This window comes from Pholcus phalangioides, unplaced genomic scaffold (genome assembly GCF_987345545.1).
Source record: "Pholcus phalangioides strain wild (caught in Gottingen) unplaced genomic scaffold, Ppha-v1.0 ptg000001l_1, whole genome shotgun sequence".
NCBI lineage: Eukaryota > Metazoa > Arthropoda > Arachnida > Araneae > Pholcidae > Pholcus > Pholcus phalangioides.
In genome coordinates this window covers 24,220,603-24,248,372 of record NW_028301594.1, presented here as the reverse complement: position 1 = coordinate 24,248,372, position 27,770 = coordinate 24,220,603, and the positions used below count along the sequence as shown (strand labels likewise).

Below are 27,770 nucleotides of genomic sequence, written 5' to 3'. Positions count from 1 at the left end.
AAGAAAATCGAGGTCTGGCTGTTGAAGAAGATTCAGTTTCGCGCAGTTTTTCCTCGAAGCAATTATTTATATTTCGTTTTCTATTGCATTATAGGGGAAAAAAAAATTTAGAGCCTTTTTTTACTTTTTAAATATTTCCCGGACTGTCCTTGACCAATTTCGCGTTTTTATATAACTTTCGATTTTTTTTCCCCTTGTGATTGATCTTGGCCTTGTGACTTGTTGCTTTTAAAAAAGAAAAAGAAACAATCAACAATTTTTTTCTTCAGATTGAATCGGAAAATCAACGGTGATTTTTAATCCGAGTATTCATTGTCTATTTCGAAAATGGGTTTCTTGCTGAGTAAGATCGGCTGGTCCAGTGATCCACCTGGCTATGATGACCCCGACGGAAAGACTGGACTTACACCGAGGCAAGTTGATCTTGTCCGAAATTCTTGGGCGATTGTCAAGAAGAACGTCAGAGGAAATGGGGTAGAACTTTTCCTCAGGTAAGATTTTTGAACTGGTGAATTTTAGTTGTAATTCCAATGATTATTTGGAGATTATTTTATGGCATGCACTTTTAAAATGCTTTATACTTGGAAAAACAACAGCAGCAAATAGACAAGTGAACTCTGGGCATGAATGAGTAATGTAATGTTACACATATTACTAAACAAACATTCTCAAACCTTGAACTATTTGATAAAATATAGTTTTTAATATATAGTTTAGTTTATGGAAACAGCTCACTAAATACAAATAAAAATGCAACGCCACAACAGGAAAAATGCCCAACGAGGTGACTCAGAAAAAGATGCCTATAGCAAATATGAATGTCATATATTTCAATGTCATAATTACTAGTTTATACATTATCTCAATTTGTAATTTGAAATAAAGACCAGTTAAGTGCAACATTTTTTTTCCTACACGTCTTAAAAAATAGTTCGATCATTTATTGCATTCTCATGTGACGAGTTGAAAATTACGACTAGTAATTTAAATAATTTGTTTAGAAATGTACATTAAAAACTATTTTTTTTGTTAGGATGTACCCATACCAAGGTTATTCAACTAACCCTCTTAAAACTAAGGAACACAAATGCAAATTGGAAAGCAAATAATTTTAGAAAGGCTTTTCTCACATGTATTTTAACACTCTCTTGTCGAGATTCAACGTTCGATGATTTGCACCTGATTTAAAGTTCTCTCGAAGGATTTAAACTAAATTCATTTCATTTATCACAACACTCCTTTCTAGTACATTAATTTACATTTCAAACCTGCTGTATTTACGTTGAAATTAATCTCTAATTATTATATCTCCAATTTTTTTGTAAAAATACTATAACAGTTCATGCTTTGAGAAAATTCATAGGTAAAATATAGTAATTGAGGGATATTCATGATTTTTTCAGATAAAAGATTGATTCATAAATTTCAGAGAAACAAAAAATAAAAACGTTGAAAGTTCCCCCACCTTCCCGTATTCATGTTAGTCTAAATTCAAAGTTAAATTTCACCTCCTAATGGTTTGTTTGGCACATTAAAATACATTACGGAAATTTTGGATCTCTCTAAAAATGATATACATAATTCTGAGCTCTTTAGTTTTAGCTTCAGTTTTGAGCTCCTTTTTGTTTTTGATATCATAGATGAAAGATAAAACTGTTTTAACAAGGGCCGGTTAATCAATTAATTGTTAATCGCAGTTAAAAATTTTAGTTGAGTTAATCGACTCGATCAGTTCGATTAAAAGTTTTATTAAAAGTTTCTGAATCAACTTAATTTTTTTTTGAGAAAAACCGATTAGGTGCCATAAATCATGTTTTATACTGAACATTTTGGATAAGTGAGCAATTTAAAAATATTTGAATGAATATTTTGATGAAATTAGATTCAACGGAACCTGATAATTTCAGTTTCAAATTTCAGCGTTTGATGGGAATTTTATAAGACAAAGCCAAAACTTATTGTTTCCACTATGAACAGCACATTTTCCGTATTTTTGAAAGCACGGCTCAAGTACCATTCAAGAGGAGTTTCTAGGCAAGCAAGCAACAGTATAATCGAAAGTAGTTTCGAAATCAGTGAATGATAGCAAAAAATAACCGATTTCTTTTAAAAAAAACGTCGATCCAAGTGAAGAAATTACAGGTTTTGGATATTATGTTCAGCATATTAAATTGTTTGAAGCGGGCAGCCTCAATTTCTTAACCTATTCCTATATATGTTTACGTGTACAGAATAGGTGAGTGATATCAATAAGATATATTTTTTTATACCATCTTAATATGATCACAAAAAATATAAATTTATAATGATCCCAAAAAATATTCGATTAAAATTCGATTAATCGATTAAAATTTTTTGATTAACCAGTTAAAAATTTCAATCGATTCCCAGTCCTAGTTTTAACATCATCAAAACAAATATGGTACATCACACTATAAGCGAGCCACCATCCGCTCCTCAGAAAACCGGCAATTCGGAAAGGTGGTCCCTTTACAGAGGTGAAGTAATGAGTGCGAAAAATTTCGCAACAAAAAAAAAATTTGCCCTTTTTTGGATTACCCTTTTTTGAGAGGTGGCGCCGCTCTCTTTGAATATTTATTATCAAATTTATACATAAAAGATTTCATAACAGATACGCAACTCTAACTAGAGTTAGATAATAACTGTTCCATTGAAAACTGGAGTAAAAAACATTTAATATGTGTCATCATTTTTAATGATAGTTTTTTGCAGTACATATTATCAATGTGAAAACAAAAAACCGATGAAATTTAATTGATTCAAATTGTAATTTTTTTTTTCAAATTTCTGAGCACAGACATAATTAATGATAGCTGTGAAATTTCCTTAAATAATAGGTAAGAAGCTCCAAATAATAACATATAATTTAGGAAAATTATAATTATGCTTGCGCCAAAGTATTTTATGATTCAACGCCCTATTCAATTTGTAAAAAAAAAAAAAAGCGCGTAGAAAAGAAACACAAAAAAAGCATTCCTTTCTCTACGTAAATATGAAGAGAAATACACACTTCGCATAGATAGAGTTTTGACAAAGAAACAAAGAAATATCGTTTGATAAGATAAAGTCGTTATTTGTTGTGATGTCATTGGAAATAAAAACACCAAAGAAAATAAAAACGCGATAAAAAGCAACAATAATAAACAGCAACAGGTAGTTTATGTCATTTTCGGTCTTTTGTTTGCCGATGACAGTCACTTTGAAGCATGTATCAGACGAGAAATAGTTTTGTGCGATCATATGTTCGTGCAAATACAGGAAAGCACGACTTTTAGTGAGACGACGAGTGAGATATAGTAGAGTCATTCGTGTCAATTTTTCCCGAAGAAAGTTGTTTTGCTTTGTCCGCTCAACAGCGTTTGTTGGAGCTCAAAAAGTCAAGAAACTTCAAGGGCTTATTCTCAACAAACGTAAGGGGGCGCAGTGACGACCTCACAAGTTCGGGACCCCTTAAGTCCGGATCGGTATCCAAAAATTCATACGTTGTTTACAGAATACCCCGTTATGCCGAAAAATATCCATTCAAAAAAAAATATAATTACAATTAAAAGTAAATTAAAACAAAAATTAATGAAAATTTCAAATTGATGAAAATTCAATAGAGATAAAAAAATGTTAGATTAATGAAAGAAGTAATTCTGAAACTAATAAAAAATTAGGACCTAATGGAAAAAGTATCTGAGAACAAGAACGAATGAAAATTTAGAACCGATCAGTTATAAATTGGAAAAATAATTGGAAGAGATAATTCTCCAGTACCTGGTGAAAGCTTTCAATAATTTAGGGTTTTTCAGTTTTGTTCTGGGTTCTTTGTGCTCACAACTAGAGCTGGAACTAGAGAGCATTCTAGATGAAAACAAAGGGTGAATTTGGCGCCCTGGACATCAAATGCAACTTCCCTAATTATAGCTCCGTGGCCGAGTCCAATTGTGAATAATCGGAATTAATGAAAGAAATGATTATAGCACCAATGAAAATTCAGAATTAATGAAATTAATAGTTCAAGAATTAATGGAAATTCAGAATTAATGAAATTAATAATTCAAGAATTGATGAAAATTCAGAATTAATGAAATTAATAATTCAAGAATTGATGAAAATTCAGAATTAATGAAATTAATAATTCAAGAATTGATGAGAATTCAGAATTAATGAAATTAATAATTCAAGAATTGATGAGAATTCAGAATTATTGGAAGAAATAATTTTGGAATATATTAGTGAAAATTCAGAAGGGAATAATTAAAAAATTGGCGATAATTCAGAATTAATGGAAGAAATAGTTTTAGAATATCGGTAAAAATTCAGGATTAATGAGAATGAAATAATTTAAGAATTCGTGAAAGATTTCGATAATATAAGCCTTCCCAGTTTGATTCGTGGTTCTGGGATCACTGTGCTTACAACTAGAAACAAAAATGTTTTTCAGATGGGGGAACACCTATTTTTTGTGTTTCCCCCCCCCCCCCCCCATCATTCTAGACGAAAACAAACGGTGAATTTGGAGCAATGGGCATCAAATGTAACTTTCTCTAGTTACGGCTCCGCGGCCGAGTCCAATTCTCGAAACGAATAATTTCCATTTTTTTCCTGGTTTTCATATTTCCATAGTTTAACCTCAGACACCTTGTTTTACTTACTTCAAAAAAGGAAAAAATTAAATAGATGTAATTTGTTTCTCACTTCTATCACCACTTTTACACTTCTAAGAGTACGGGGTTCTCTTAAAGAGCAGGACTCCTACTCGGGCAGATCCGATGTTTTATTACAATGAATCTGATTCAGGTATGAGTAATGCTAACACTTAATTGCTCAATTTTTTTTTCCGTGCTGATAATTTTTTGTTTTTCATAGTAACACGTACTAAAAACCGGAAAAATCATTCAAAAAAATATATGTTTCAAATTTTACTACTTTTATAGGGACTTATTGAAGATGTGCAAAGAGCCTCAGGAACCACTCATAAAATAAATGTATTAAAAAGTAATATTACTTTCCACATGCATAACTATTTTCGTTGTGATTCAAACTATAGTAAGAAAAAAATTCGTATGACAAACTTTAAGGTGAAAAAAAAAGAAAAATACAAACAAAACATTTCGACAAATCAGAGAAATCACAGCCGCACATGCTCTGCAACGAAGAAAGAGTTGCTATCGTTAATTGCGACATCTACCAGCAAATTCAGAAATAAAATGGAACGAATATGACCTCATCTTATAATGCAAAAAGGGCGATTCTAAATTTTTATCTTCGAATTGGGTGCAGTAATGAACGTTTAAAGGACTCTTTGCACATATGCAAAGTTACGCATTTAAGGGTTAAAACATTATTTTGCAGTTGAAAATCCGGGACGAGATTTGTACTTGAGTGTGTAAGAAAATTACATTGAACAGGAATATACAAAATGAGCTGTCATTTTATTTCGCGTTGAAATCTTTCACGTGGTTCAGTATATTGTTCAAACTTATGGCTCAATTATTTTTGACTCTCGTGTTCCGACAGACGCAAATGCTGCATAAAAACTTGGATACGTCCGCGTACTTGATTGTGTTTTAAAATGTGATTATGGTCGTGTATGACAGTTGATTTTCATTTTACTTCTGGTCTTTCTATTTCATTCTTGTAATTACGTTTCGGCATCCCGCTGAAATCATCATTAAACTTAATACATTCTCTTTCAGTCACATTTCCGCTCTAACTGCATATTAGCATAGCGTGCAGACATTGTAATTTTTCTTCCTTGAAAGCTTGTCAAAAAAAAACAACTTAATAATTTCACTGACATTTCAAGGATACGCGTGAGTTACACTCCTGTAGAATTATTATGCTCTTGGTCTTTGCCCGGAAAACCTATAAGGAAACAGGACTGTCATAATTGTTAAAGCGCATTCTTTTACAGCATGAATTTCTTTATGTTTTCTAAAAATAAAGGTAATTAACAGTCTGAAAATGCGCAGAAACAGTTCGTGTCTAACCTGATCACAATTCACCGCCATTGTTCCAATTAAATAATTCTTCTTACACCGTCCGCACTCTGAGGCCATGAGAAATGTTTTTGCCACATCCCTAGAATATTGAACCTCAATGTTCAGTATTTTACTTATGTAATATGTTAACTATTCTCACATAAACTGGAAATTTTTTTTTTAAATCTATTATTTTCACTTCAAAATTTGGAAGACAGATCGCACCACCACTGAAACACGGAACATGCATAACTCTGACAACATAAATACGTTAATACGTTACGGCCTCACATACACTGAATGCGCATGTTCCCGCATGCACCAGTTTGTTAGAAATTCCTCAGGCCGGTATTACACTATAAAAGTTTGATAAAAGTGCTATTATAAAACTTGAAAAATGCAGCCAATAAGGTCAACGGCTGCATTTTCTAGAATGTAACCAATAACCTTATTGGTTAGATTTTTCAAGTTTTATAAAAGGGATTTTATCAAACTTTTATAGTGTAATACCGGCCTCAGACGAATATTTACGACGTGAATATATAATAATAATTATTTTAATTATTTTTTAACCGTCACATTTTACTAAGCCCGGGATTACAATGCTTTTATGAAACTTGAAGAATACAACCAATAAACATATCGGTTGCATTTGCGCGAATGTAATCAATCAGCTTATTGGTTGTATTTTTCAAGTTTTATAAAAGCACTTTTACAACACTTTTATAGTGTAATCTCGGCATAAGATCAAAAACTTCTTTGTAGGCAAACATTGATTCGAATTTTTTATATCTGTTACATAAGAGTCTAAAATTGGAAAATGATCCCAATAGATGGTGGTGGAAGATAACAGCATTGATTAGAAATATATAAAAATTAAAGTTCTACATGCAATATTAATGCTTTATTAAAACTTGGTTAAATATTAAGTTTTTCAATTTTTTATGTTTTATGTAAAAGAGTTTTTCCCGCTCATTTCCCAAAAAATTTTCAATCAAAAGCAATGTGCAAGATACACTGAAAGATTGGCTGTTTATGCAGAGATACTGATTTTTTGAAAGAAAAATTAATCTCTGGCTTTATGGGGACTCAAACAACTCTCCATCTCATTCTGTAGTGTGCTACCACTACGCTATGGCAACATATACGTAGAGAAAGATGTCGTCTCCACGTGTAATTCACGAACCTTTAGCTGATTGCTGTCACCGTCCATAGTACGGTTCCGTTCAGCATATTTATGCTCCGTGGAAGAGATGCCCCATTTGCTTCTATAGCGTAGTGGTATCACAATCTTCCGGAATGTGAGAGGGCGTAGATTCGCCTAGTAGAAACAGAGGTGATTTTTTCTACCTAAATATCAGTATCTCTACATAAACAGCCAGCTTTTAGTTCTTCTTGTATTAACAAGTGTACATCTTTCTCCATTAACAGCAATATTTAAAAAAACAGCAGCATCTGCTAAGTTATCTCTGAAGGATAAAAGCATTATGTAAACCGCAATATGTATCGGAATATTACCAATAAATAATGAAAATGATGTAGCAATTTTAACATGAGCGCTCGATTCACCAAAGGACAAATCTGGAATTTTAAAAATTGTATAAAATAAAATTAAGAGAAGAAAGAATACGTAAACATTTTTGTAAATGCATAAATCTCGCTGTGGAGGAGATGCATTGATCCCATCTTGGGAATTCGAGGTTTAATATGTCTGTATAGAATCTACAAATATTCTTCTATTACTGCTTGTTTATCGCAATGGGTTAATATCGTCGTAAAATCCCGATTTTGATCACCGCAACAATACAGTGATTTTTGGTTGAAGTTAGTTTTCTGTGATTTTCTAACTTCAAGTAACAAATGTTATAAATCAAGTAAATCAAGTAATATTTTCCAAAAACTCTCATCCGAAATAAGAATAAAACCCAGAATTGAAAAATATAAACTCATTTAGCATTTGTGTTTAATTGTCAATTTCTCACTTGAAATTTTCAAGATAGATGTTACCACACTACCTGAGAGAGAGAGAACACATAATGTGCATAATACGAGGCACCAATACTGTCTTTCTTAACCCTAATACAAATACAAATACAACGCCACAACAGGCAAAATGCCCAACGAGGCGGCTGAGAAACCTCTCACCGGCATTGACGAAGTATCTCGTCTCTTCACTCTTCATAACCTTCAGCTTACTCCCATCATCCAGGGATGATAAACATAGTAGCGTGCTTAATCACCCAGGGAATGATTACAATTTTTTTTCTTTTAAGATGAAATTCTAAATGAAGTATAGATGTGGCATACACACATATTCGTTTTTCTATATTTTCTGAGAGGTTTGCTTCTACTGTATTGGACAAGCGCATACTGTACTTATACATTGTTTAGCAGGGGTAGAGTGCTTGTCTACTCCAATTGCTTTTTTTTTTTTCTTCGGTGATTGCGGGTTCGAATCCAGATTCTCTGTTTGAAACACACCTTTTTTTTTTCTCTCGGTAACATACAAGTCAGTGTGTGTGAGTTTGATTGCCATTTATCTCTCGCAAAAGTCAACTAGAAGAAGAGACACATTTTTACTCAGCCGCAGTGAGAGTAGCTTTTCTCCGGCTATTAACAGCCTAAGCGTTAAAGGGTTATTTCAGGAATGACAGGCCCAGATATTTTTAAAGCTGATTTCTCAACACATTTTCCTATTCCCTCCTTACTTTGCATCTGCTGAAAATTGGAGGAAAGCCTACACTTCATGAAATAAAATATGAAATTTTAAAGGAGGCAAATATTTCGGTAACAGTAATCTGGAACGCAACGTTTTCAAAATTACTTATTTAACTGCGTAATTTTCCAGGATGTCACGTTGTTTAGTAATTCGGTGGTATTTAAGTAAGAATCATATTTATTGTAGGAAAAATTTCGATTTCCCATATCAGTTGCGTCACGTTTGTGAAATAAAAGGGTGAATTGTAGCAATTGTAAGAGGAAAAATTACCACAATACGTTGTAAAATCTTTTTTTCCCCGGAAAAATAAAGTAACATTTCTCAGATAATTCTAGTAACTAATTAATAGCAGTTTCTTGGAAATCAGGAGGAAGTCGATTTCCGCTATTCGATGTCCGAAATCGGCTTTATGATGACCGATAATAAAAAAAAAACCATCGGATGATCGACTCGTATTTACTGAAATGGAACTATCCTAATGGATGGGGCGAACAAATTTTGTATCGGAAAACTGGATAAAAATAGTTCTTATAGAGCAATAGTGTCTTTGTGTGATGTCAGCTGCAGAGGAGCGTTTCAAGTATATTTTTACTCATCATCCGTTGTTGAAATGAGAAAAAAAGATGATTATTATCGATCTTCAGGAAAAATAGAATTGATTCCTTATTTATTTATTTTTTTTGCTTATTTTTGGGCTTTCGAATGGCAACGGGTTGCTATACAGGGTGGGCGTTATGAAGGAGAATCGTTATAACGAACGTTGACTACTACTACTACCAAACCACACATGCACGTCATCCAAAGTCCTCGGTGGAACTTCTAACAAATTTGTACGTGTTGGAATGCGCGTGTTCGTGTTGTGAACCTGACGGGGTTTGTTCCTGCGTAATGCTTGTTATATATAAAGTATATAGTGGGTGCTGCCATCAATTATTTGAGTGAAGTGTAATGATTGAATAATTGTATCGTTGAATACCTGTTGCTCTCTGTGGCGAGACTTTTTAACGGGAAGATCGGCTCGCATTCGCGTCTCGAAATTGAAATGGGAACCGCAGGAAACCAACTTCAGACGACCACCACTGTGGTGACGGTAGGGTTCAAACCCGGATCCTCGGAGTCCGTCACTATGACTACTCGGCCACCACAGCGGCTAACGAACGTTGACTGTGTAACAATAATTGATATATAGTCACCCCACGGTTTATGAATAATAAATAATGATTCGGTTCACAAACACGCGAAACGGTCGAAATCCCGGAGGAAGTATATTTCTCAAAAAAGCCTGAGATTACAATTTTCTTTTCTCGATAGAATTTGGTTAGGGAATAGTTATATTTCATCAGAGTAAAATTCCTGCCACCAAATACTACTATTCTCATTCATCCCATGGATCATCATGTCATTTCAAACTTTATGAAACTCTGAAGAGAAGAACTTTTTCAAAGATGTAATGATATCTTACGAGTTCATTTTCAAATTTTTCCGAAATGCACTTTTTAACAATTAATTTACGAATCTTTGGGATAACATCCGACAGATTATGCAACCGGGATTATTCAAACGGACATATTTTTGGTAGAAATTACAATGCAAAGTTAGTTGTTTTTATCTATTGTTTTCTATCAAAAGGGAACATATCCTATCCACCTTTTTCATGCACTTCAGTATTTTTCATCTCTCCGAAACGGATATCCATGGGACTGAGAATTTTGTCCGCTAACGAAGAATGTCCGTTAATGGATAGTAAGATACATCGAGTCTCGTATTATTAATTATTTTATCATTCATACAATTGTATAGTTCTTATTTACAAAGCTTGGCGGGCAAATGTCTTACAGAACCATAAATTTGACTTGGGGGTATAATTTATGGTCAGATAGTGTTGCATGCGGGATTTTGAGAGCTTAGACACTGATTATGGATGATGCATATTCACGAAACCAGATTTTGACCTTGGCATCATTTTCATCTTCTTAGCATCATTTTTGCCACTGCGTAGTTCAGTGGTCATAGGCTGGGTTCGAACCCACCGCCGACACAACGGTGGGAGGTTGAAGTTGGTTCTCTGTGGTTCCCAACTTCTAGGTGCGAAAGCGAGCCGATCTCCCCATTAAAAACGTCTCGCCACAGGGAGCAACAGGCCTAAAACGGTACATATATTCAATGATTACACTTCACTCATAAATGGCAGCATTAAAAATTCAAACACGACGCTAAATACGCACTGAGACTGTTATGCACCTACACACCAAGCACTCACTTCCGCCACGAACTCAATCGTCAGTCAATTGCCTATGGCGATAAACCGGAGTTGCGCCGGTTGGCATTTCATCTCTTTCGAATTCTAGTAATTTTTTCAGCGTTGGTTCAACGATAACCATATTGGTTACGCATAGGAGCAAAGCAGCACAGCACAGTAAAAGTTCGCACTAAAAATCTTCGGAGTCTCTGGAACGGATTAATCCATTTTTACATTGATTCCGATGGGAAAAATTATTTCGGTTCGCGATCAATTCGGTTTACGAATGGACTTCGGGAACGAATTGAGTTCGTAAGCCGATGGTTGACTGTATGTGTATTAATATGATTCGATACGTATGGATTTCAACGAATCTCAAAGTATATAATTAATATCGGAAAGTCGAAAAAGTGAAAAAATAACTCTTGACGAAAAAATAAAACTCATAATTTTACACTGTGTAATTTGTTGTACCGAGTATTTAATTAAATTGAAGCAAAAGAATCAAGTTTTCGTACCGCACAATTCTTTTTTCTTCTATCCTCAAGAGATAAGAGTTAATAGAAAGTATTCATTTATATAAGTTAATTTTTTTCTTTTTTTTGATAAATGCAGCTCATGCGTTAACACGAATGTCAACAAAAAATAAAATAAATAAAAACTGCATTTCTCCAATTTCCGCATGTTCTTGACAAATGCAAATTTCCGCTTTAGAGATTAATTTCCTGTATAAACGAAGAAAGTTACTTTCTTATCAAATTCTCGTTTCGTCTCGGCGCGCATTTCTTTCTCTCTATCTTTTACTCCTTTTTTTCTTCTTTTTTTTTTAGTATTAAAAAAAAAAAAATCTAAAATGTTCAAAGCCAGAAATTAAATTTAAAAAAATCGTGTTTTTTTTAAAAAAATTGCGAGCAGGAGGGGAAAAAGTTACCGTCGGTGTCAAATTTAACGTCGTATTTTTGTAGATATTTGCGAATCACGAATTCTATAGCCGATACCGGAGGAGTTTTAAGTCCAATATAGTAGAAGTTGGTTGATTTGAATTTTGAATGATTCGAACTTTTTTGGACTACCCCATTGAGATTTCTATTTAATTTTAACGTTAAAATTACTTGTTGGATTCGAACTTTTATCAAATTTTTTGGATAATTCGAAGTTGGAGGGGAAAAAATTATTATGATTTTTGAATGAGCAAATTTAGTTTGGGAAAAATTCTACGAGAAGCCAGACTTTGCTCTTCTCGACCAAGTTGTTAAACAAAAAATTTTAAAAATTAATGAAAGTTTGAAAAATCTGTTTTTCTCTGCTCTTTCTTTGATAATTCAATATCAATTTTTATATTGTTAAGCCGTAGTGATTTGAAAATGTATATCACATAATAATGTTTAACCTATGGATCTAGATGTGCCATTCAAAATATGAATGTTTTATCGTCATTAAGAGTATGGAAAGTATCGGAAAGGTCAGATTTTTGTAATGTGTTAATGAAAGTATATTTCCTTGATAGCAAGCATTAGAAGGATAAGCAAAATTTGCAAAACAGTTTCGTAGCGGATGATCATGGGAGGTTTCCGTAAATCAGCAGGCGGTTTGCAAAGGAAAACAATGTTTAAGCTGAAGTATATGCGATTCTGAATGTCGTTACAAACACCCCATGCGTTATCGAAACCCGTGTTGATCCTTACAGACAGCGCTTCGGGTTTGTTATCAATCAAAAACAAATAGAAAGAAGTTGTTCCCCCGTCTCTTCTGAGGCCAAAAAAGTAAAAAAAATTCCCATGTTTCTAAGTGCATTATTCGCTAAGATATTCGAATTCTCGCGCCGAGGGTTACATTTGGCCTCCGCATCATGGGTTGAGCGTGTATGAACTTGATGGGACAATGGGGAACTATGAACCAGACCATAGTTCCCCAACATTTTTTGTCCCACATCGCCCCCTTCTTCAGAATTTTTTTTCTCCCATCACTTCCCAACGCAATCTAACCCATAGGATCCTATATTATACCCGTACATTCTACCACCCCCCTGGAACATTCTATAGCTCCCAGGAGGCGTTAACACTCACGTTGGGAATCACTGGTCTAGTTGACCGTGGGCAGGAATAAGTAACTATTTTAGAGGTAGCTGGTACATCGTCTTGGTCCAGTTTTTCCTCACCAAATCGTTTCTGCTGTGTTGCACCGCAAGCCTTAATTTTACGATGCCAAAATAGTGATGAATATCGATTAACAGGGCTGCAACTAGATGGTTGGTCAGCCGGATAATCACACATTTTTGCGTCCCCCTCTAGTCCGGCTCCCGGAGCACCCGACCTACCTGATCCTTTGTAGTTGCGCGCCTATCGATTAATCAATTATAATTATCAATTCAGTGTCAATATAATCATACATTCAAATGTAATCAATTATACAAATTATCGTAATCCATTACATTATTACATCAATTACGGATAATCATTTTACATGTTTACATAGATCACAAATTTAGTTTTTTTTTTCCAGAAATATTACGGCCATTCCTCCCCCAATAACGGCCACTTCCTAATAGCGGACACATTTTCACGGTCTTGTTAGTTGCCGTTGTCGGGAGGTTTTACTGTTTATGCTTTTATATTGGGTTGCTGCATTTTGGGTATAATTGACATCCATATTTGTTATGGGCATTACTTTTTCAGCCACCTAATTGAGCGATTCGCCGGTTGCGGCCTCTGTATCCGTACCAGATCATCTCCTTCCCTCACGTGCTCAGTCCTTGGTCTATCAGTGTCAGTCCGGGACAAAATATTTGATTCGTGCCTTGTATTTGTTCAAAATAACTTGGTTCCAATATACTTCCGATGCACATATATTCAGAGCAGAACTAACTTCGGAAAATTAGAATTTCTTTTAAGAAAATAAGCTAAATGTAAACATACAGAATTCATGAAGTCACGTTCCAATGATGAATGAAGTTTATTCCTCTGCTTTTTCGAAAGACGGAAAACTTTTTCACCAATTGTACGAGCTCTTCTTCACAAACTTGGTATCAGTCACTATTCCTCACTATTCTGGCCAGTTTCCAATTTCGTAAAGTACCTTATTTTTGTTTTAAGTCTGAAGCTTGTATAGAATATTTTTTCTTCAAGTTACTATTCCTTCAGTATAATGCTTTAGGATCGTCGTGATGCCTCTCTCTCTCTTTTGTTTTTCCCTGTGTATTCGATATAGTTAATAATAATGCGGGGGATATATATCGGGAAAGTCACGTATTAACAACGGAAACCTGAACTTTGTTTTTTATCCGCTCTTTTGCTGCTTTCTTTGGACGCAACGGATACATACAAGGACTGATGGGAAATTGACATTGACTCTCCATCTTCTCTTAATTGACTCCATTAGTTTCTGTTTGCGAAGTGATCTTGTTGTTTTCGGAATACTAGAATAAAACACTGCCTTAAGAGATAAAAAAAAAACCCCATCTTGAATATTTCTAAAGTGGACGTGTTGTTATTGTGGACGCTATGAATCAATGATGAAACCGATGCTATATTTGGACAACAAAAATAACTACCTAACTTGCCTTCTGACAGAGCCTTCTCTGTCTTCAATACTAGCGGGAATATGAGCAAAATACTCTTATAGGTATTTGGATGGTCTTAAAACTGTAGATCGAGTTCGACTAGTCCAGGAGTTCTTAACCTTTTATGTTCCGTGTGTTGATCCAGATCCCCTGTGCTGATGAAATTGATACCACCCACCACCCGTGCAATTAAAATTAAGATTTATGACCTCTTTACAGAATAGCCCTCAATATGACGTAATTTAAAACAATAAGTCGATTGTTTTTTTATAAAGGCTCACGGACCCCCATGGAACCTCCTCAAGGACCCCCACCCTCAGGCATGAGTTGATACAGGTTCTTCAAACGAGGGGGGAAGGGGAGCGGATAACCAAGAGTGCGTATAGTGAGCAAGTTCATCAGAGCAGCCCGAAATGGGCGAAAAACCGTCGGGAAACAATGGTTCGTGAGCCTCAATTATGACTTTGGGTATGTTTTCTTTGGTTATATACCGTATTTTCCAAACAATGCCTTTCAAACATATTTACTCCTTCGCAATAGTTTGTCGCTTTTTCGAGTTGTCACCATCCCCTGTTCTATATACCAGCCATGGCTTCAATACGCTACTGCACTGCACTTGATTAGCAGAATGATGATGGAGGTGGGGGTGGGGTAGGAGTTTTTTTTTTTTTTCAAACCGAGCACAACTCAGGTCTATTGCCATAGGCAATTTACTACCTAGTGAGTTGTGACGGAATTGTAAGTGTGTGTACCTAACAGTTTGAGTGCATATCTAGTGTTGTGTATGATTTTTCAGTGCTACCATCTATATCTCAGAAGTGAAGTGAGTGATGTGTAGTGATTGAATATTTGTACCGTTTGTAGGTCTGTTGCTCTCTGTAGTGAGACTTTTTAACGGGGAGATCGGCTCGCATTTGCGCCTCGAAGTTGGGAACCACAGAAAACCAACTCCAGCCGACCACCACTGTGGCGACGGTGGGGCCCGAACCCGGGTCCCCGCGATGGGAGTCCGTCACTGTGACCACTCGACCACCACAGCGGCGGTAGGAGCTATTATAGTCTCCTCAAACATTTGAGCGATTGTATTGACATTTTTGCGATAGTGGATTTTGCAGACACCACAGACTCCATATTCCGTTCGCGAAAAGTAAGAACTCCTGGAAGCTGTCTTAAGACGGTCTTTTTCACAACTTCGGTATTTATTTTCGAATCACCCTGTATTTGTTCACGCATTCGTCTTTCACATTGAGGCGTTAAATTTACTTATCATAGAGAACCATAAAATATAAAGAATTCCGGGATTTCGTTCTTTCGGTGTTCCAATAAAAAAAAAAAAAAGGGGGGGGGGGTCACGTGATCTAAGCATCCAGAGAGAACTCACGTTTCTCTTATATCAAGGAATTAAGTTCGTGGAGAAATGATCGAAAATCCTTTGCTGCCTTTATTGGAATTTCCTTCACAAAGGATATACTGAAGGGGGAAAAAAAAATGAAAATAGAATTTCTTCTTGGAATTCATTTAAATTGATTCACGCGGATAGAATCAATGTTAGATTTCGCACAGAAGAAAAAGTCATTGCCGTCTCATCTTTCGTTTTACCCGGAAAGAGAAGTAATGACAATTCCCATCTTATCCTTGGGTGAAATGATTTTAATATCGATTGAGAAACTTTACTCTGCTATCTACAGTGCTTACGGTTCAGTGAAAGATGATAACATCTTTCCACTTTTTTTTTTGAGTGAAAACACTCATTGAAGTGAATTCGGGCCCCGCATTTGAAGTCTATTGTTATTATTTTCATTTCTCTCTCTCCCTATTGATCTTCACTGAAATACAATTCTAAATCGGATATGGAAACGATTGAACGGTGAATGAATTCAAGATTTAATTATAGAGATGGAATGCATAAGCCAATCCGCTACGGGAAACGAAATTTTACCCGTAAGAATCAAAACAAGGGTAATCGCAAGTGTTTCTTTTTTAAATTGGGAATACTAAACCGGGGTGAATCAGAATTAAACTTTCAAAGAGGGCATTGTGTAATAATACATGTATTTTCCGAGTTTCACAAAGTGGGTGCCCGGCCAGTCTCTGATTTCACACCTTTACGTACTGGCATGCATCCGAACTAGCAGAGATAAGTCTCAAAAACCGGTATCATTGTTTACACATGGGACATAGAGGGGGGGGGGGGGATAAATGGGAGGAGAGAAAGAGAGGGAGAAAGAGCAGGTATTTCCCGTTCTTTCTCTCTCTCTCTCAGCTTCCTTTCCCTATATTTATACTTAATTTTTTTTTAAATCGTCAAACCATAGTGAGGGAGCGAAGATGAGAAAGATAACATTCAGGTAAAGGAAAAGGAGGGGGGAAAGGAATAATTTTTTTTTTACTGGGAAACCAATGAAGAGTCCCGAAGGATGAGGAAAAAGAACTCGAATGTATTTCTTCTATTTTCACAGGGCCGAGCTATCTCGTCCCCGATCGTTAAAGAGTTAAAAACGTCTCTCCACAGATAGTCGGCAGATTCACAACATGGAAATAGAAACTAAGACACTTCTTATTTGGAAGATAGATCACCTCACTTCGTACACATGGCATTCACACCTCAGATGCTAATTTTGCAAATAGGGAAATACAGGGCGTCCATAATTAAAAGATCCTATTTTAAAATAGCCTACAGGCGAAACCAGTCATCAGAAAAGTGTGAAATTTTTTGGAGGACTTCATGAAGTGATGGGGAATTTGTTTCGGAGGGAAAACATTGGTTGAACATGTCGCCACCAGAGGGCGTTTCATTTTGAACACCTTTAGTAATCACAGGAACGATCGTGCTTTCTCCGTCAAATTGTTTCACCAAAACAATCTGCTCTAACAATAATACAAATACCGTTGCTTCCTGATGCAGACCTATGTCGAATCCACCTCGACTTGGGACCGTAAAAGGTTAAAATTCCAGAAAACTGTGAAAAAATGTCTTAAAATTATGGGAAATCGTGGAAAAAAAGCTCTATCACTTAAAAATAGCGAAATGTGCAGAAACATTAAAAAATGTGCAGTCATAAAACTCTGAGCTCTAGTCATAGCTTATGAACCCCCCCCCCCCACTTATTTGCATAGGAGCCGGAACTTAGGGACTGATGCCATTTGAGCCCCCTCCCCCCCCCCCCAATAAATTTTGTGGGAAGGGGCTGAGCAACCCCAATAATCAATGGATATGTAATGCATTGCAATGAACCTTTCCTCTCCTGTGTACGCGCTTTAGTCCGTAATACGGGACGGCCAACAACTTTCAACCCCCTCCGATGTTGTCTTCATGTCGGCGCCTCTGCTTATTTGGTACAATCAGATAAAAAGAATCTATTTTAACCATGGATTTTTCAATGGCTTTTGTCATGTCATTGAGAATATTAATACTTCTACAGGGAAGAACATGATAACTCTCTCTCTCTCTCTCTCTCTCTTCTAGAGTTCTCTACAAAATTTGCATTTAAATATATCTTCCTCAAAAATTTATATATTATTTTATTTATTTATTTATTTTTTTTTCGACTGGAGACGGCAAAGAGTTATAAGAACTGAACATGGAGCAGACCGTGGAAATGTTATTTTTTACGTAACCCTGTCACGAATGTATGCACGAGTTCAGGGCCGGACCTCTTCAGGAAGTCAAGGCTGTAATACATCGTTCTTCTGACAAGAGACTCTTAATCATTTCATTAACAGACGGAACGGAAAGAAAAAGTAGAAGAAATATGGGTGTGCGCTTTGGATTTCTTCTATATAACAGGATTTTTTTTGGCTACAAGCCAGTTACATTCATATTGCATGGAAAAACGTAGCACTATTGTTATACCCCTTTTTTTTGTATCATTGATATTCTCTCGCTACCGTACGGCACAATGAAGGATGTTGAAATTATAGGTGACGTCACGGCCATAGAAAATCATACAAACATGATTTTTCTCCGTAAACCGTTTGTAGAATACAGGCCGCGAGGATCGTTGTGAGGCGAATTTAGCAAAGCCTATAATCCGGTGTGACTTACGTCCATGAACTTTGGTGTTGATATTCATTTTTCATGCTCGAGAATATTTTTTTTTTGTCTATCTTCTGTCTCAGCATGAAAGCATGGGGGAAAAATCATCATATTTATTGATTTTCCTTATTGAGAATCGACCTCTCATACCTTATATTTTTTGCCCCACGTTAATCACTACAAGGTCATCTAAGTAATTTTCCTTTACACGAGTATTCACCAGCTTTTACCGAATTTCGTACCAAACATCTTATATAACACGACCAAATATAAGCTCTTTACCTTCATCTACGTCACAATTATGAGGGTATTGGAGAACTGAAAGCAGAAGATTTATAGGATACTATAATAGAATTTGTTACGGTAAACGTGATAAATCGGGTATTATGCATAATAACTTGTATACATAATACTTGTAAAAGTACATAATTACGTCGTTTTGTTCTAAAATATTGCGTTATCATCTGTGAATAAACGAAATAAGAGGAGTTGAATTACATTTTTTTGCATTTTTGATACTCAAAAAAATGCATTAAAACACAAATGTCAGGAAATTTTTTTTCTCGAATTTTCAGTTTTTTAATTTTTTTTATGAGGAAATATTTCACTTCGTTTAAATTTTTCCAGCCAAAATGATGCAGGGTATATTCACTCTCTTCACACATAAAATTTTTTCCAGAATTTTATTGCTATATTTTATGTAATAAATTAAATTTTTCCCAGAGGCACTTTCTCCTGGAAGTAATCTTAAAAAAAAACCCCATTAAACTTCAAGTGCTGCTCGTTGATGAAATCATCCAAAGTTCATGTTCGCCATACTTCTAACCCAAAACTTACACAATCCTTTAAGTAAGAACTAAACTCCCTAGGGTCAAAAGAAAAAAAATTCCTACAGTGAGGAAAAGCACTACTATATCTGTGCATGCCGGGTCTGAAAGGGATATGCAGGTAAATACGATACTTGACGCCCAATATCAATGCGCAACTTTCCTCAAGAGAAACGCCAACTCACTGACCAGAACCAATACATAAATATTCAATGAAAAACTACAGATACTTCCTATTACAACATTCTGTTCACCACCTTATAAACATCAAAATCAGTATGTATATCTCAAACTGGAAAAAAACCAATATTTATATTAGTTTTTCTTGAAAAAAAATGATTTCTTTTCCTACATGTTTTTAGCTGAGTAATAATTCATTAACGGACTTGAAAAATTAAAATTAAAAAAAATGAGAGCATCGATTAATTATCTCACGGTATTTTCTTTCACCAAAACTGAAACACACGCAAAAATCTTATATTGACTTTCTTCTTTTTTTTTGAATAAATTATAATTTTTTCCCCTCCGTTTTCGCACATTTATGAGATGATTTCTCTTCTCTTCCATTTATTTATTATTATTTTTTTGTGTTATGAGGTAAACGTAACTCATCAAGTAAATTGCAGTTTTGCGTGATTGAAGCAATTTCGCTGAAAGACTCTTTCCTCTCTCTTCTCTCACCTCTCCTTTATACCCATTAAGTTCGATTGAGTACGATCATCGCAATCATGTTATAACAGCGTTACCCCCCTTCCCCCAAAGGCATTTAAATTTTTATAATTTTCTTTTTCACTCAATTTTCGGAAGAATATTATAATATAATCGCTTCTTTCCTTCTTTTTTTCGCTCTCTATAACAAGAAAGTGTGTATTGAAACGTATGCACGAGGTTATTGAATCTTTGCCGTTCACATCTTTGATAAGTCGAGTGAAAATATTTATGCCTCGATGGTGAAAACTGTTATAAATTTATTTATTTATTTTTTAAATCTATTTTTCGACTTGATTTATCTGTTTCTGGAGAGAAAGAAAACGATTTTCTTTACCTCGATGAAAAGTATCAGATATTAGGCAAAATGTTCTTATGTAATAACACTTATAATGTGTAAAATTTTGGGTCTACAGAATCAGCTTAGCGTGATAAGTTTTACTTCAGGTATCCGACTTTTCCTTTCTTGGCAATTTTCATTGAAATGACATTAAAATGCACATTAATAACATATTTTGATAGAAAGTAACTTAAAATGGTGAAAACAATAATAAGTTTTGGACTGCCTCTGTTATTTTCTATGAAGAAGTAATTTTTATATGCCAAATTTTAAGCAGAAATTCATGTAATATTCGAAAAAAGGTCGCAAAAATATTCTATGAATGAATGCTTTGTTATTTCTCCACAGCACATTTATCTAGCGATGATACAGGTTATGAACTTAAATTTTGAGGATAGTATGGCATGGTTATAAGTTGCACTTGAATCTGTTGATGTACTTGTGAATTTTTTGAAATTTCCTCTAACATATCGTGTATAAAATACTTTAATTGGACAAGTACGTATGATAGTCCTTAGATTTCGGTTCATAACCTTAACAATGTACCGCAAAATAGCATATTAAAATTTTTCAATGACATAACTAATAGATGTTTAGAAATCATGTTTCTCAAACTCTAAAATGTCAAAAATGGCATTCTTCGTAAAACGTCCAAAATTTCACTGCTTACTGTACTTGATGCAAAAACGTAACACTAAGGTGGGCGTAACTTTGGTTCTAAGCTTCATATAAACAAACTAAGGCCTGTTTGGAATCAATTTGTAAATGGGGCTTTCATATAATAATAATAATAATAATAAAAACGAAAACTGATATTTTTTTTTCCAAAATGACGTTCTAGGCCAAACTTTAGTCAGATACTTTGAGCTATTGTATTTGAACAGCGTTCGTGAAATAGTCATACAATGAAGTATTAATAACGGACATTTGGCCATATTCAGGTATGTGAAGCTGCACATGCATCCGGCCAAGGATGCCCATTATAAAATATTTTGCTATATGGCCATTTGAACTGAAAACTTGCTGGCCTGTGCAGCTTCAGTCACTGAATGAATGAATGAACGCCAGAATCTGCCGCATGACTTATCCCGTAGCCGAGATCTCTTCCAGCCCAGCAGCTTCGTTCGAATCCCGTTGGCAGCACAATGGTGGTCGGCTGAATTTGGTTCTCTACGGTTCTCCAAATCCGAGGCGTGAATGCGAGCCAGTCTTCCATTCAAAAAAAGTCTCTCCGCAGAGAGCAGGCAGTCTTACAACGCGACACTGACACAATACGAAAATTCAAGCATTTGCCATCTTTACTTCAAAATATGGAATACTATGACAGCACTAGCAAGTACACGAAACAAGCAAAAGTCGGACAACATACATTTGTTAGGGCGTTGCATATACATACACTCATACAACACGTCCTGACATGTACCGATTCGCTAGAAATTCCGCAGAGGAATGTGTGTGAGATGTATGTTCGTTTCAGTAGTAGTAGTAGCAGCAGTAGCCCAGTTTCGTGGTAGAGTTCGTGGCAGAGTTCGGAACACCATGTAATTGAATCGAAAAGATAAAAAGCAATGATAAATATATACAATACATTTTGCTAGCTTTACATGCTGCATGAATGAATATTCATTTATAGCTTCACATGCTGTAAATTTTCGGATGAAAAAAAAAATGTTATTTCTGATATAACTTGAATCTATTAAATGTTGGGTTGAGCATTTTTCGTTTATAATTCGTAACATTACTTGTGATGCCATTTGTGACAGGAATTCAGACAATTCAGAATTAAATCAGACTACGAGGAATTTCACTGCAAATGAAATATGCATTCATTAATCATTAATTTTGTGACATATTTATTGCACATCTGATAGTCAATTACAATCCCCATTGCCTTTTATTTTTGTTTCAGGTTTTTCAAGATGTTCCCAGAAAATCAGAAATATTTCAAGACGTTCGCGGATGTTCCGTTCGACCAATTGAAAAACAACGGCCGTTTATTGGGTCACGCAACGTCCGTGGTGTATTCTATAACGTCCCTCGTGGACAACTTGAACGACTTGGAATGCCTGATGGAGCTACTGGTCAAAATAGCGGACAGTCACGTACCCAGGAAAATCAATGGTCATCATTTTCGTGTAAATAAAATAATATTCTATGAAAACTTATTTCATTACGTAGTGGAGAATTTTACATCTTGGCCCATTTTTATCAAACTTTTTTTTCCTCACAGCTGATTTTTAACGTAAAACTTCACTAAATTCATTTTGAGTTACTGTATATTGTATGAAAAATCATATAAATTTTAAATTATCTTTTTTCCTACTGTAATCATGGAATACGGATTTTTGAAAAGGCAAAAATGTTCCAAGGTGTAACAAGGGGTTTTGTAATTTTAAACATGCACTGTTGTACCTTGAAACAGGGTAAAATTACAAAGATAAAAAAATACAAATTTTACAGGAAAAATAACACGATAAGTATTTTTTTTTCAAATATAAATCCTATACTGAAATATACAATATCAAAATAATGACGCAAATATGATTATTCATATACTGGGTGATTATAATTGAAGTTCCCGTAATCGAGTTGTATAGAGTAGTTTTTACTACTAGTTTAGTTCTTTGGAGAGTGAGAGAAAAAGAGTAGTTTTCTCAAAAGCTGCTCATATATCGTTATCCAAGTCAAATTTTTAGGATATCTTAATGAGACCATGGGAGAGAGATTTATGGAAAGAAAGTTCAATTTTCGACCACCAGGTGAAAAAGTGGCACTTTTTAAATTGGATTTTCCTTTTTCCTATGAACCATATAGCGCATATGCGTAGGTCGGAGTAGTGTGAGTATACTAACAGGTGCTACATTGAGCAGAGTCAGTATACAGAAATACTCAGTAATATGTAGCTCCCGTTCTAGAAGACCAATCTCCCATTGAAAAACTTGGTATATATACGCTATATCATAGTTTTCCAAACTTTTCATTTCATCGCCTCCTTCATTTTTTCTATTTTTTCTCATCGCCTCCAATTCAAATGAACGCATGGGATCCTTTGTTAAATCCGTAGCTTCTATCGTCCTCCTGGACCGTTCCATCGCCCACCAGGGGAGCGATATGCCCCACTTTAGGACACATTGCGCTATACGAACCATGGAAAAATGTAGGCAATAAAAAAGCGCCACTTTTTCACCTGGTGGTCAAAAATTGAACTTTTGTTTTTTCATAAATCTCTCTCGCCCATGGTCGCATTAAGATATCCTAAAAATTTGGCTGCATTCGGATAAGCAGTTTTTCAGGAAAAACTACTTAGAGTACGGGAACATTAATTATGATCGGATTTTTGTGCCCTAAATATGAAACGTCGTTGCTGATAGGTTAAAAAACCTGAATTTACCGATCAGCAAAGACGTTTCATCTTTAGGGGCATAAAAATCCGAGCCCTAATATTAATCTCCCTGTATAGAAACATGAGTAACAACAATGGACATAGGAACGTATTTATATAGGTGAATGCATAATTATTGTTTATTATACTTGTAGGAAGGAAAATTATGTTTCTAAATCTTTAGTTCCGCCAGTTCCTCTGATTCTTGGTGATTGCATCAGAGATGCAACATCCGTGACGTCAACATATTCTGTATCTGGCACTAATGAACGTTATAATATTTTCTCATTCCTCTTTCTAAGAAAAAAAACTCCTCCATTTGGTAAAAGTTTTTGTTAGACGCATCCCGCATAGTGTAAACTTTGTTTTTTCCAACAAATTTGACTAGGAAATAACAGAAGGTCAATGGAAGAGAAGAAATGGATGTAGCTGAAGGTTTTTTATAGGGAAAAAGTATAGAATTTAAATTTAAAATATAAATTGCATTTAAAAGGAAAAAATGTATTAAAAATTAGTGTAAGTTGAGTATTCCGAGGTAAACACTAGGAAAATTTCAAGTTTTATACTGTTCCAAGGTACACGATGATCTATTATTTGTGAAAAATATTAATACATTTTTTCATGATGCTTGAGCACTTGGTACGATTTATCAGGAGAATGCATGGAGTATAATTGGTAAATATAGCTCACTAAACTTGAAACGTTAAGAAGAAACACAGCAAAAATAAGAACAGTTTTTTTTACTTTATGCAAAATCTGTCGATGCCATGTACAAAGAGCTGAAACCACGTTCAGTTGAAAGAATATGTATTTATAATCTCTTGTACTCCAAAAGCATCAGCAAGAAAGCAATACTGCCAAAACTATTTCAAGTGTCAAGTATTTCAAAGTTCACTATGGTCAATAACAACAGCTTCCCACCTACTTTATATGTTTTCATATCTTACGAGAGAGAGAGATTTTTCCTCTCGTTTTTTCTAATGTTTAAGAATTTTTTTAAATGTGATTTTTGTGACTTTTGCATACATATATATTTTTGTTCGTAGCAATTGACGCAAGCAATCATCCCATTTCTATGTGAGAAACTCGGGCCGGAAGTAATGACGGAAGATGCCAAAGAAGCATGGATCAAAGTCATGGGAATCGTAAACTCTACGATCCAATCCGAGATGGAGAAAAAAGGAGTTATCACATCCAATAACGACCAAGATTGAGCAAGGATATCTCGTCTGAAAGGATTATTAACAGAAGATCAAGAAAGCAAATAATCGTCATCAAAAAATTGTCGGAGTGTGTAATTGTATTATTCAGAAGCATCTGAATTATTATTGTAAAAATGTTTCTTCAGAGCAGGACCTACTTAACATATTGGGGCCCCAAATACACTTTGGAGGGCCCTTTTTGAACTACTGTAAGAAATATATTTCAGCGTTAAAACACGGAAAGAAATTGACGAAATAAAATGTTAAAGTAAGAAAGAGAAAAATTATAAAAAAAATCCATGTTAAATAATAAACATCTTCAACTATTTAGTCCAGGGGTCTTCAACCCGTAGCCCGTGGGCCAAATGTGGCCCTCGAGCTTTTTTACTGTGTCTCCACCGAACATTTTTAGAAAAAAAAGTTATTTTACAGGGAAAAGTGATTAAATTCCAAAAGAAAATTTGTTAAAGAGCTCTGGCCATTGAAATTTGTACTGCTGTATTTAGAACTGAGAGAAGATAATTTTTTTCCAGGTTAAACAGCAATGTTGTGCATTTGATACATTAAAAGAGCCGTTATAACAAATTCGGAGGACCTTGAGCCAAAACGGTTTGTGAGGCCTATGATTTGATATAGGCTATGTATCATTTCGAGAGGCCAAATTCGGCATATAAAAAGGTATACATAATTGCAGAACTTACTGTGAAATGCTTAAAAAAACCACCTTAATGAAAGAAATAACTATAGAATTGAAAAAAATAATTTCATAATTAATGAAGATTTAAAATTAATGAAAAAATAATTTCAGAATTAGTGAAAGAAATAATTTCAGAACCACTGATCGGAATAATATCAGAATTGTCAAGAGTGATTTCAGAATTATTAAAAGCATAATTCATGAAAAAAGTAAACATTTTTGAATAAAATAATATAAGAATTAATTAAAACTAAATATTAATGAACAAATAATTTCCAATTTATCGGGAAAAATCCCAGATTTATTGAAGGAAATAATTGATTGAAAAGAATTAATTAATTGATTAATAAAAAAAAATTATTTAAAAAAAAATTTAATGAAATAACTATAAATTCAGAGTACAAAAAAAAAATTTGTTCAATAAATTTCGGGGAACCCTGCATAATGACCGAGAAATACCACGGTATGCCACGGGGTTCATGGAAAGTTTAATTCGGCCCGCAATGTTTGAATGGTTGAAGACCCCTGATTTACCTCCCCCCTTGTGGTCTTCTGTTTGACTACACGTTAAGACCCCCCCTCACCTTCTTCCACTTTCATTCATCACGTTTTAAATAATGAAATTTTTAAAAGTGTAAGATATTTTGATATAAAAACAATTGTGAGTAAAATATGAATATTAATAGTGTGAACTAAAATTAGGGTGACCATATGACCTTATGTATTTTTATCGGACATTCCTAAAAATATATTCCCGTAATTTCAGCCATCCCGACTTTTTTGAAATAAAAATGTCGCTTCTTTCCCGTGTTCAATATGCATTCAATCCAAGGCCGTCTTAAGAGCATCGGGGGCCCCTGGGCCAAGTGATTTTTCTGAGACCCTACCTGGCGAATTCTAGAAAATTTGAACCGGTTCTCATTTTTTTGAGGCCCCCCGGGCCGTGCCCGGGTGAGCCCATGCGTTAAGACGGCACTGATTCAATCCCGTATTTAATCGACGAAGCACATTTTAATTTGTATTCTTAACTGAAATCACGAACAAAAGATAATTTTAATTACTTATGCATAACATAACATAATTTATTTGTCCCCAGTCAATTACGATAATACTATACAAATTAGAATTTACAATTACATTACATATATTACAATATTTGAAAAAAAATGCAGAGAAAGAAAAAAGTTTGAATGAACACGGTCGAACAGTTAATTCATAATGTGATGAAGAAAGCTAGGACAGGGAAGAGAGCAGTAGCTAAAAGCTAGTAAAATGCTCTCGACCCTATAAACGCTAACATTATAACATTACAAACTCTACTAATTTTCGTAATGTTATTCATCTCACATATTTATTATGTTCAACGCATTTTTTCGAGAAATGCATTTTACGTCACTGCAATTCCCAATAGCCTTTCATTTCCTGCCAATGGAAATTTACAGCTACTTCGCTCATAGTTGGCAATTTTTCCCACGTTTGGCATTGTTTTTTGGCGAGAATCAGTGATGTACCACACACACACACACACACACACACACACTTCCAATTTCCTTATTTATGATCTCAATTTCATTATTCTTCGCAATTAAAAATGGTCAGCCCAATTATAATTCATGCAATTTCAAACCTATGTTTTCACAGTTGGAAAATTATCCGTTTTTTACAATCATGATAAAAATGATCCATTGATAATTTCCATTATAATTTTTTACATAAATTCTTTAGTGATAAAATTATTAAATTTGATCAAAATGCATATATCACTTTTATACGACAAACATCATACGTATATGTTTATATATGGTTTTTTTTAACTTAAAATCTCGGTGACAATTTTTTGATGGCGTATTTCACGGAACGGAAGACATCTTTGAAAACGTTTCAAGGATAGAATTTTGGCGTTTCATTATTAAGCTTTTCTTTTTAATGTCCTCTGCTGTAACATATGCACATTCTACAAGGAAAAGCTTTTGTCTCTCTTTTTTTTTTCTATCTGAAATATTATTTCGCTTATTGTTTTTAATATGTGTTATTTGCTGGTTTATTTCTTCTGAATAAATGTGATTGTGAT

The 27,770-nt window shown here is 34.7% G+C and overlaps 1 protein-coding gene across 1 annotated transcript; it reads left to right on the top strand.

Moving 5' to 3' along the window:
* On the top strand, positions 1 to 27,770 carry glob1 (globin 1). Its single transcript, XM_089232421.1, has 3 exons — positions 1 to 491; positions 22,328 to 22,553; positions 24,847 to 27,770. Exons 1-3 carry the CDS (start codon positions 328 to 330, stop codon positions 25,012 to 25,014), a joined length of 558 nt encoding a protein of 185 aa, XP_089088547.1. The 5' UTR covers positions 1 to 327; the 3' UTR covers positions 25,015 to 27,770.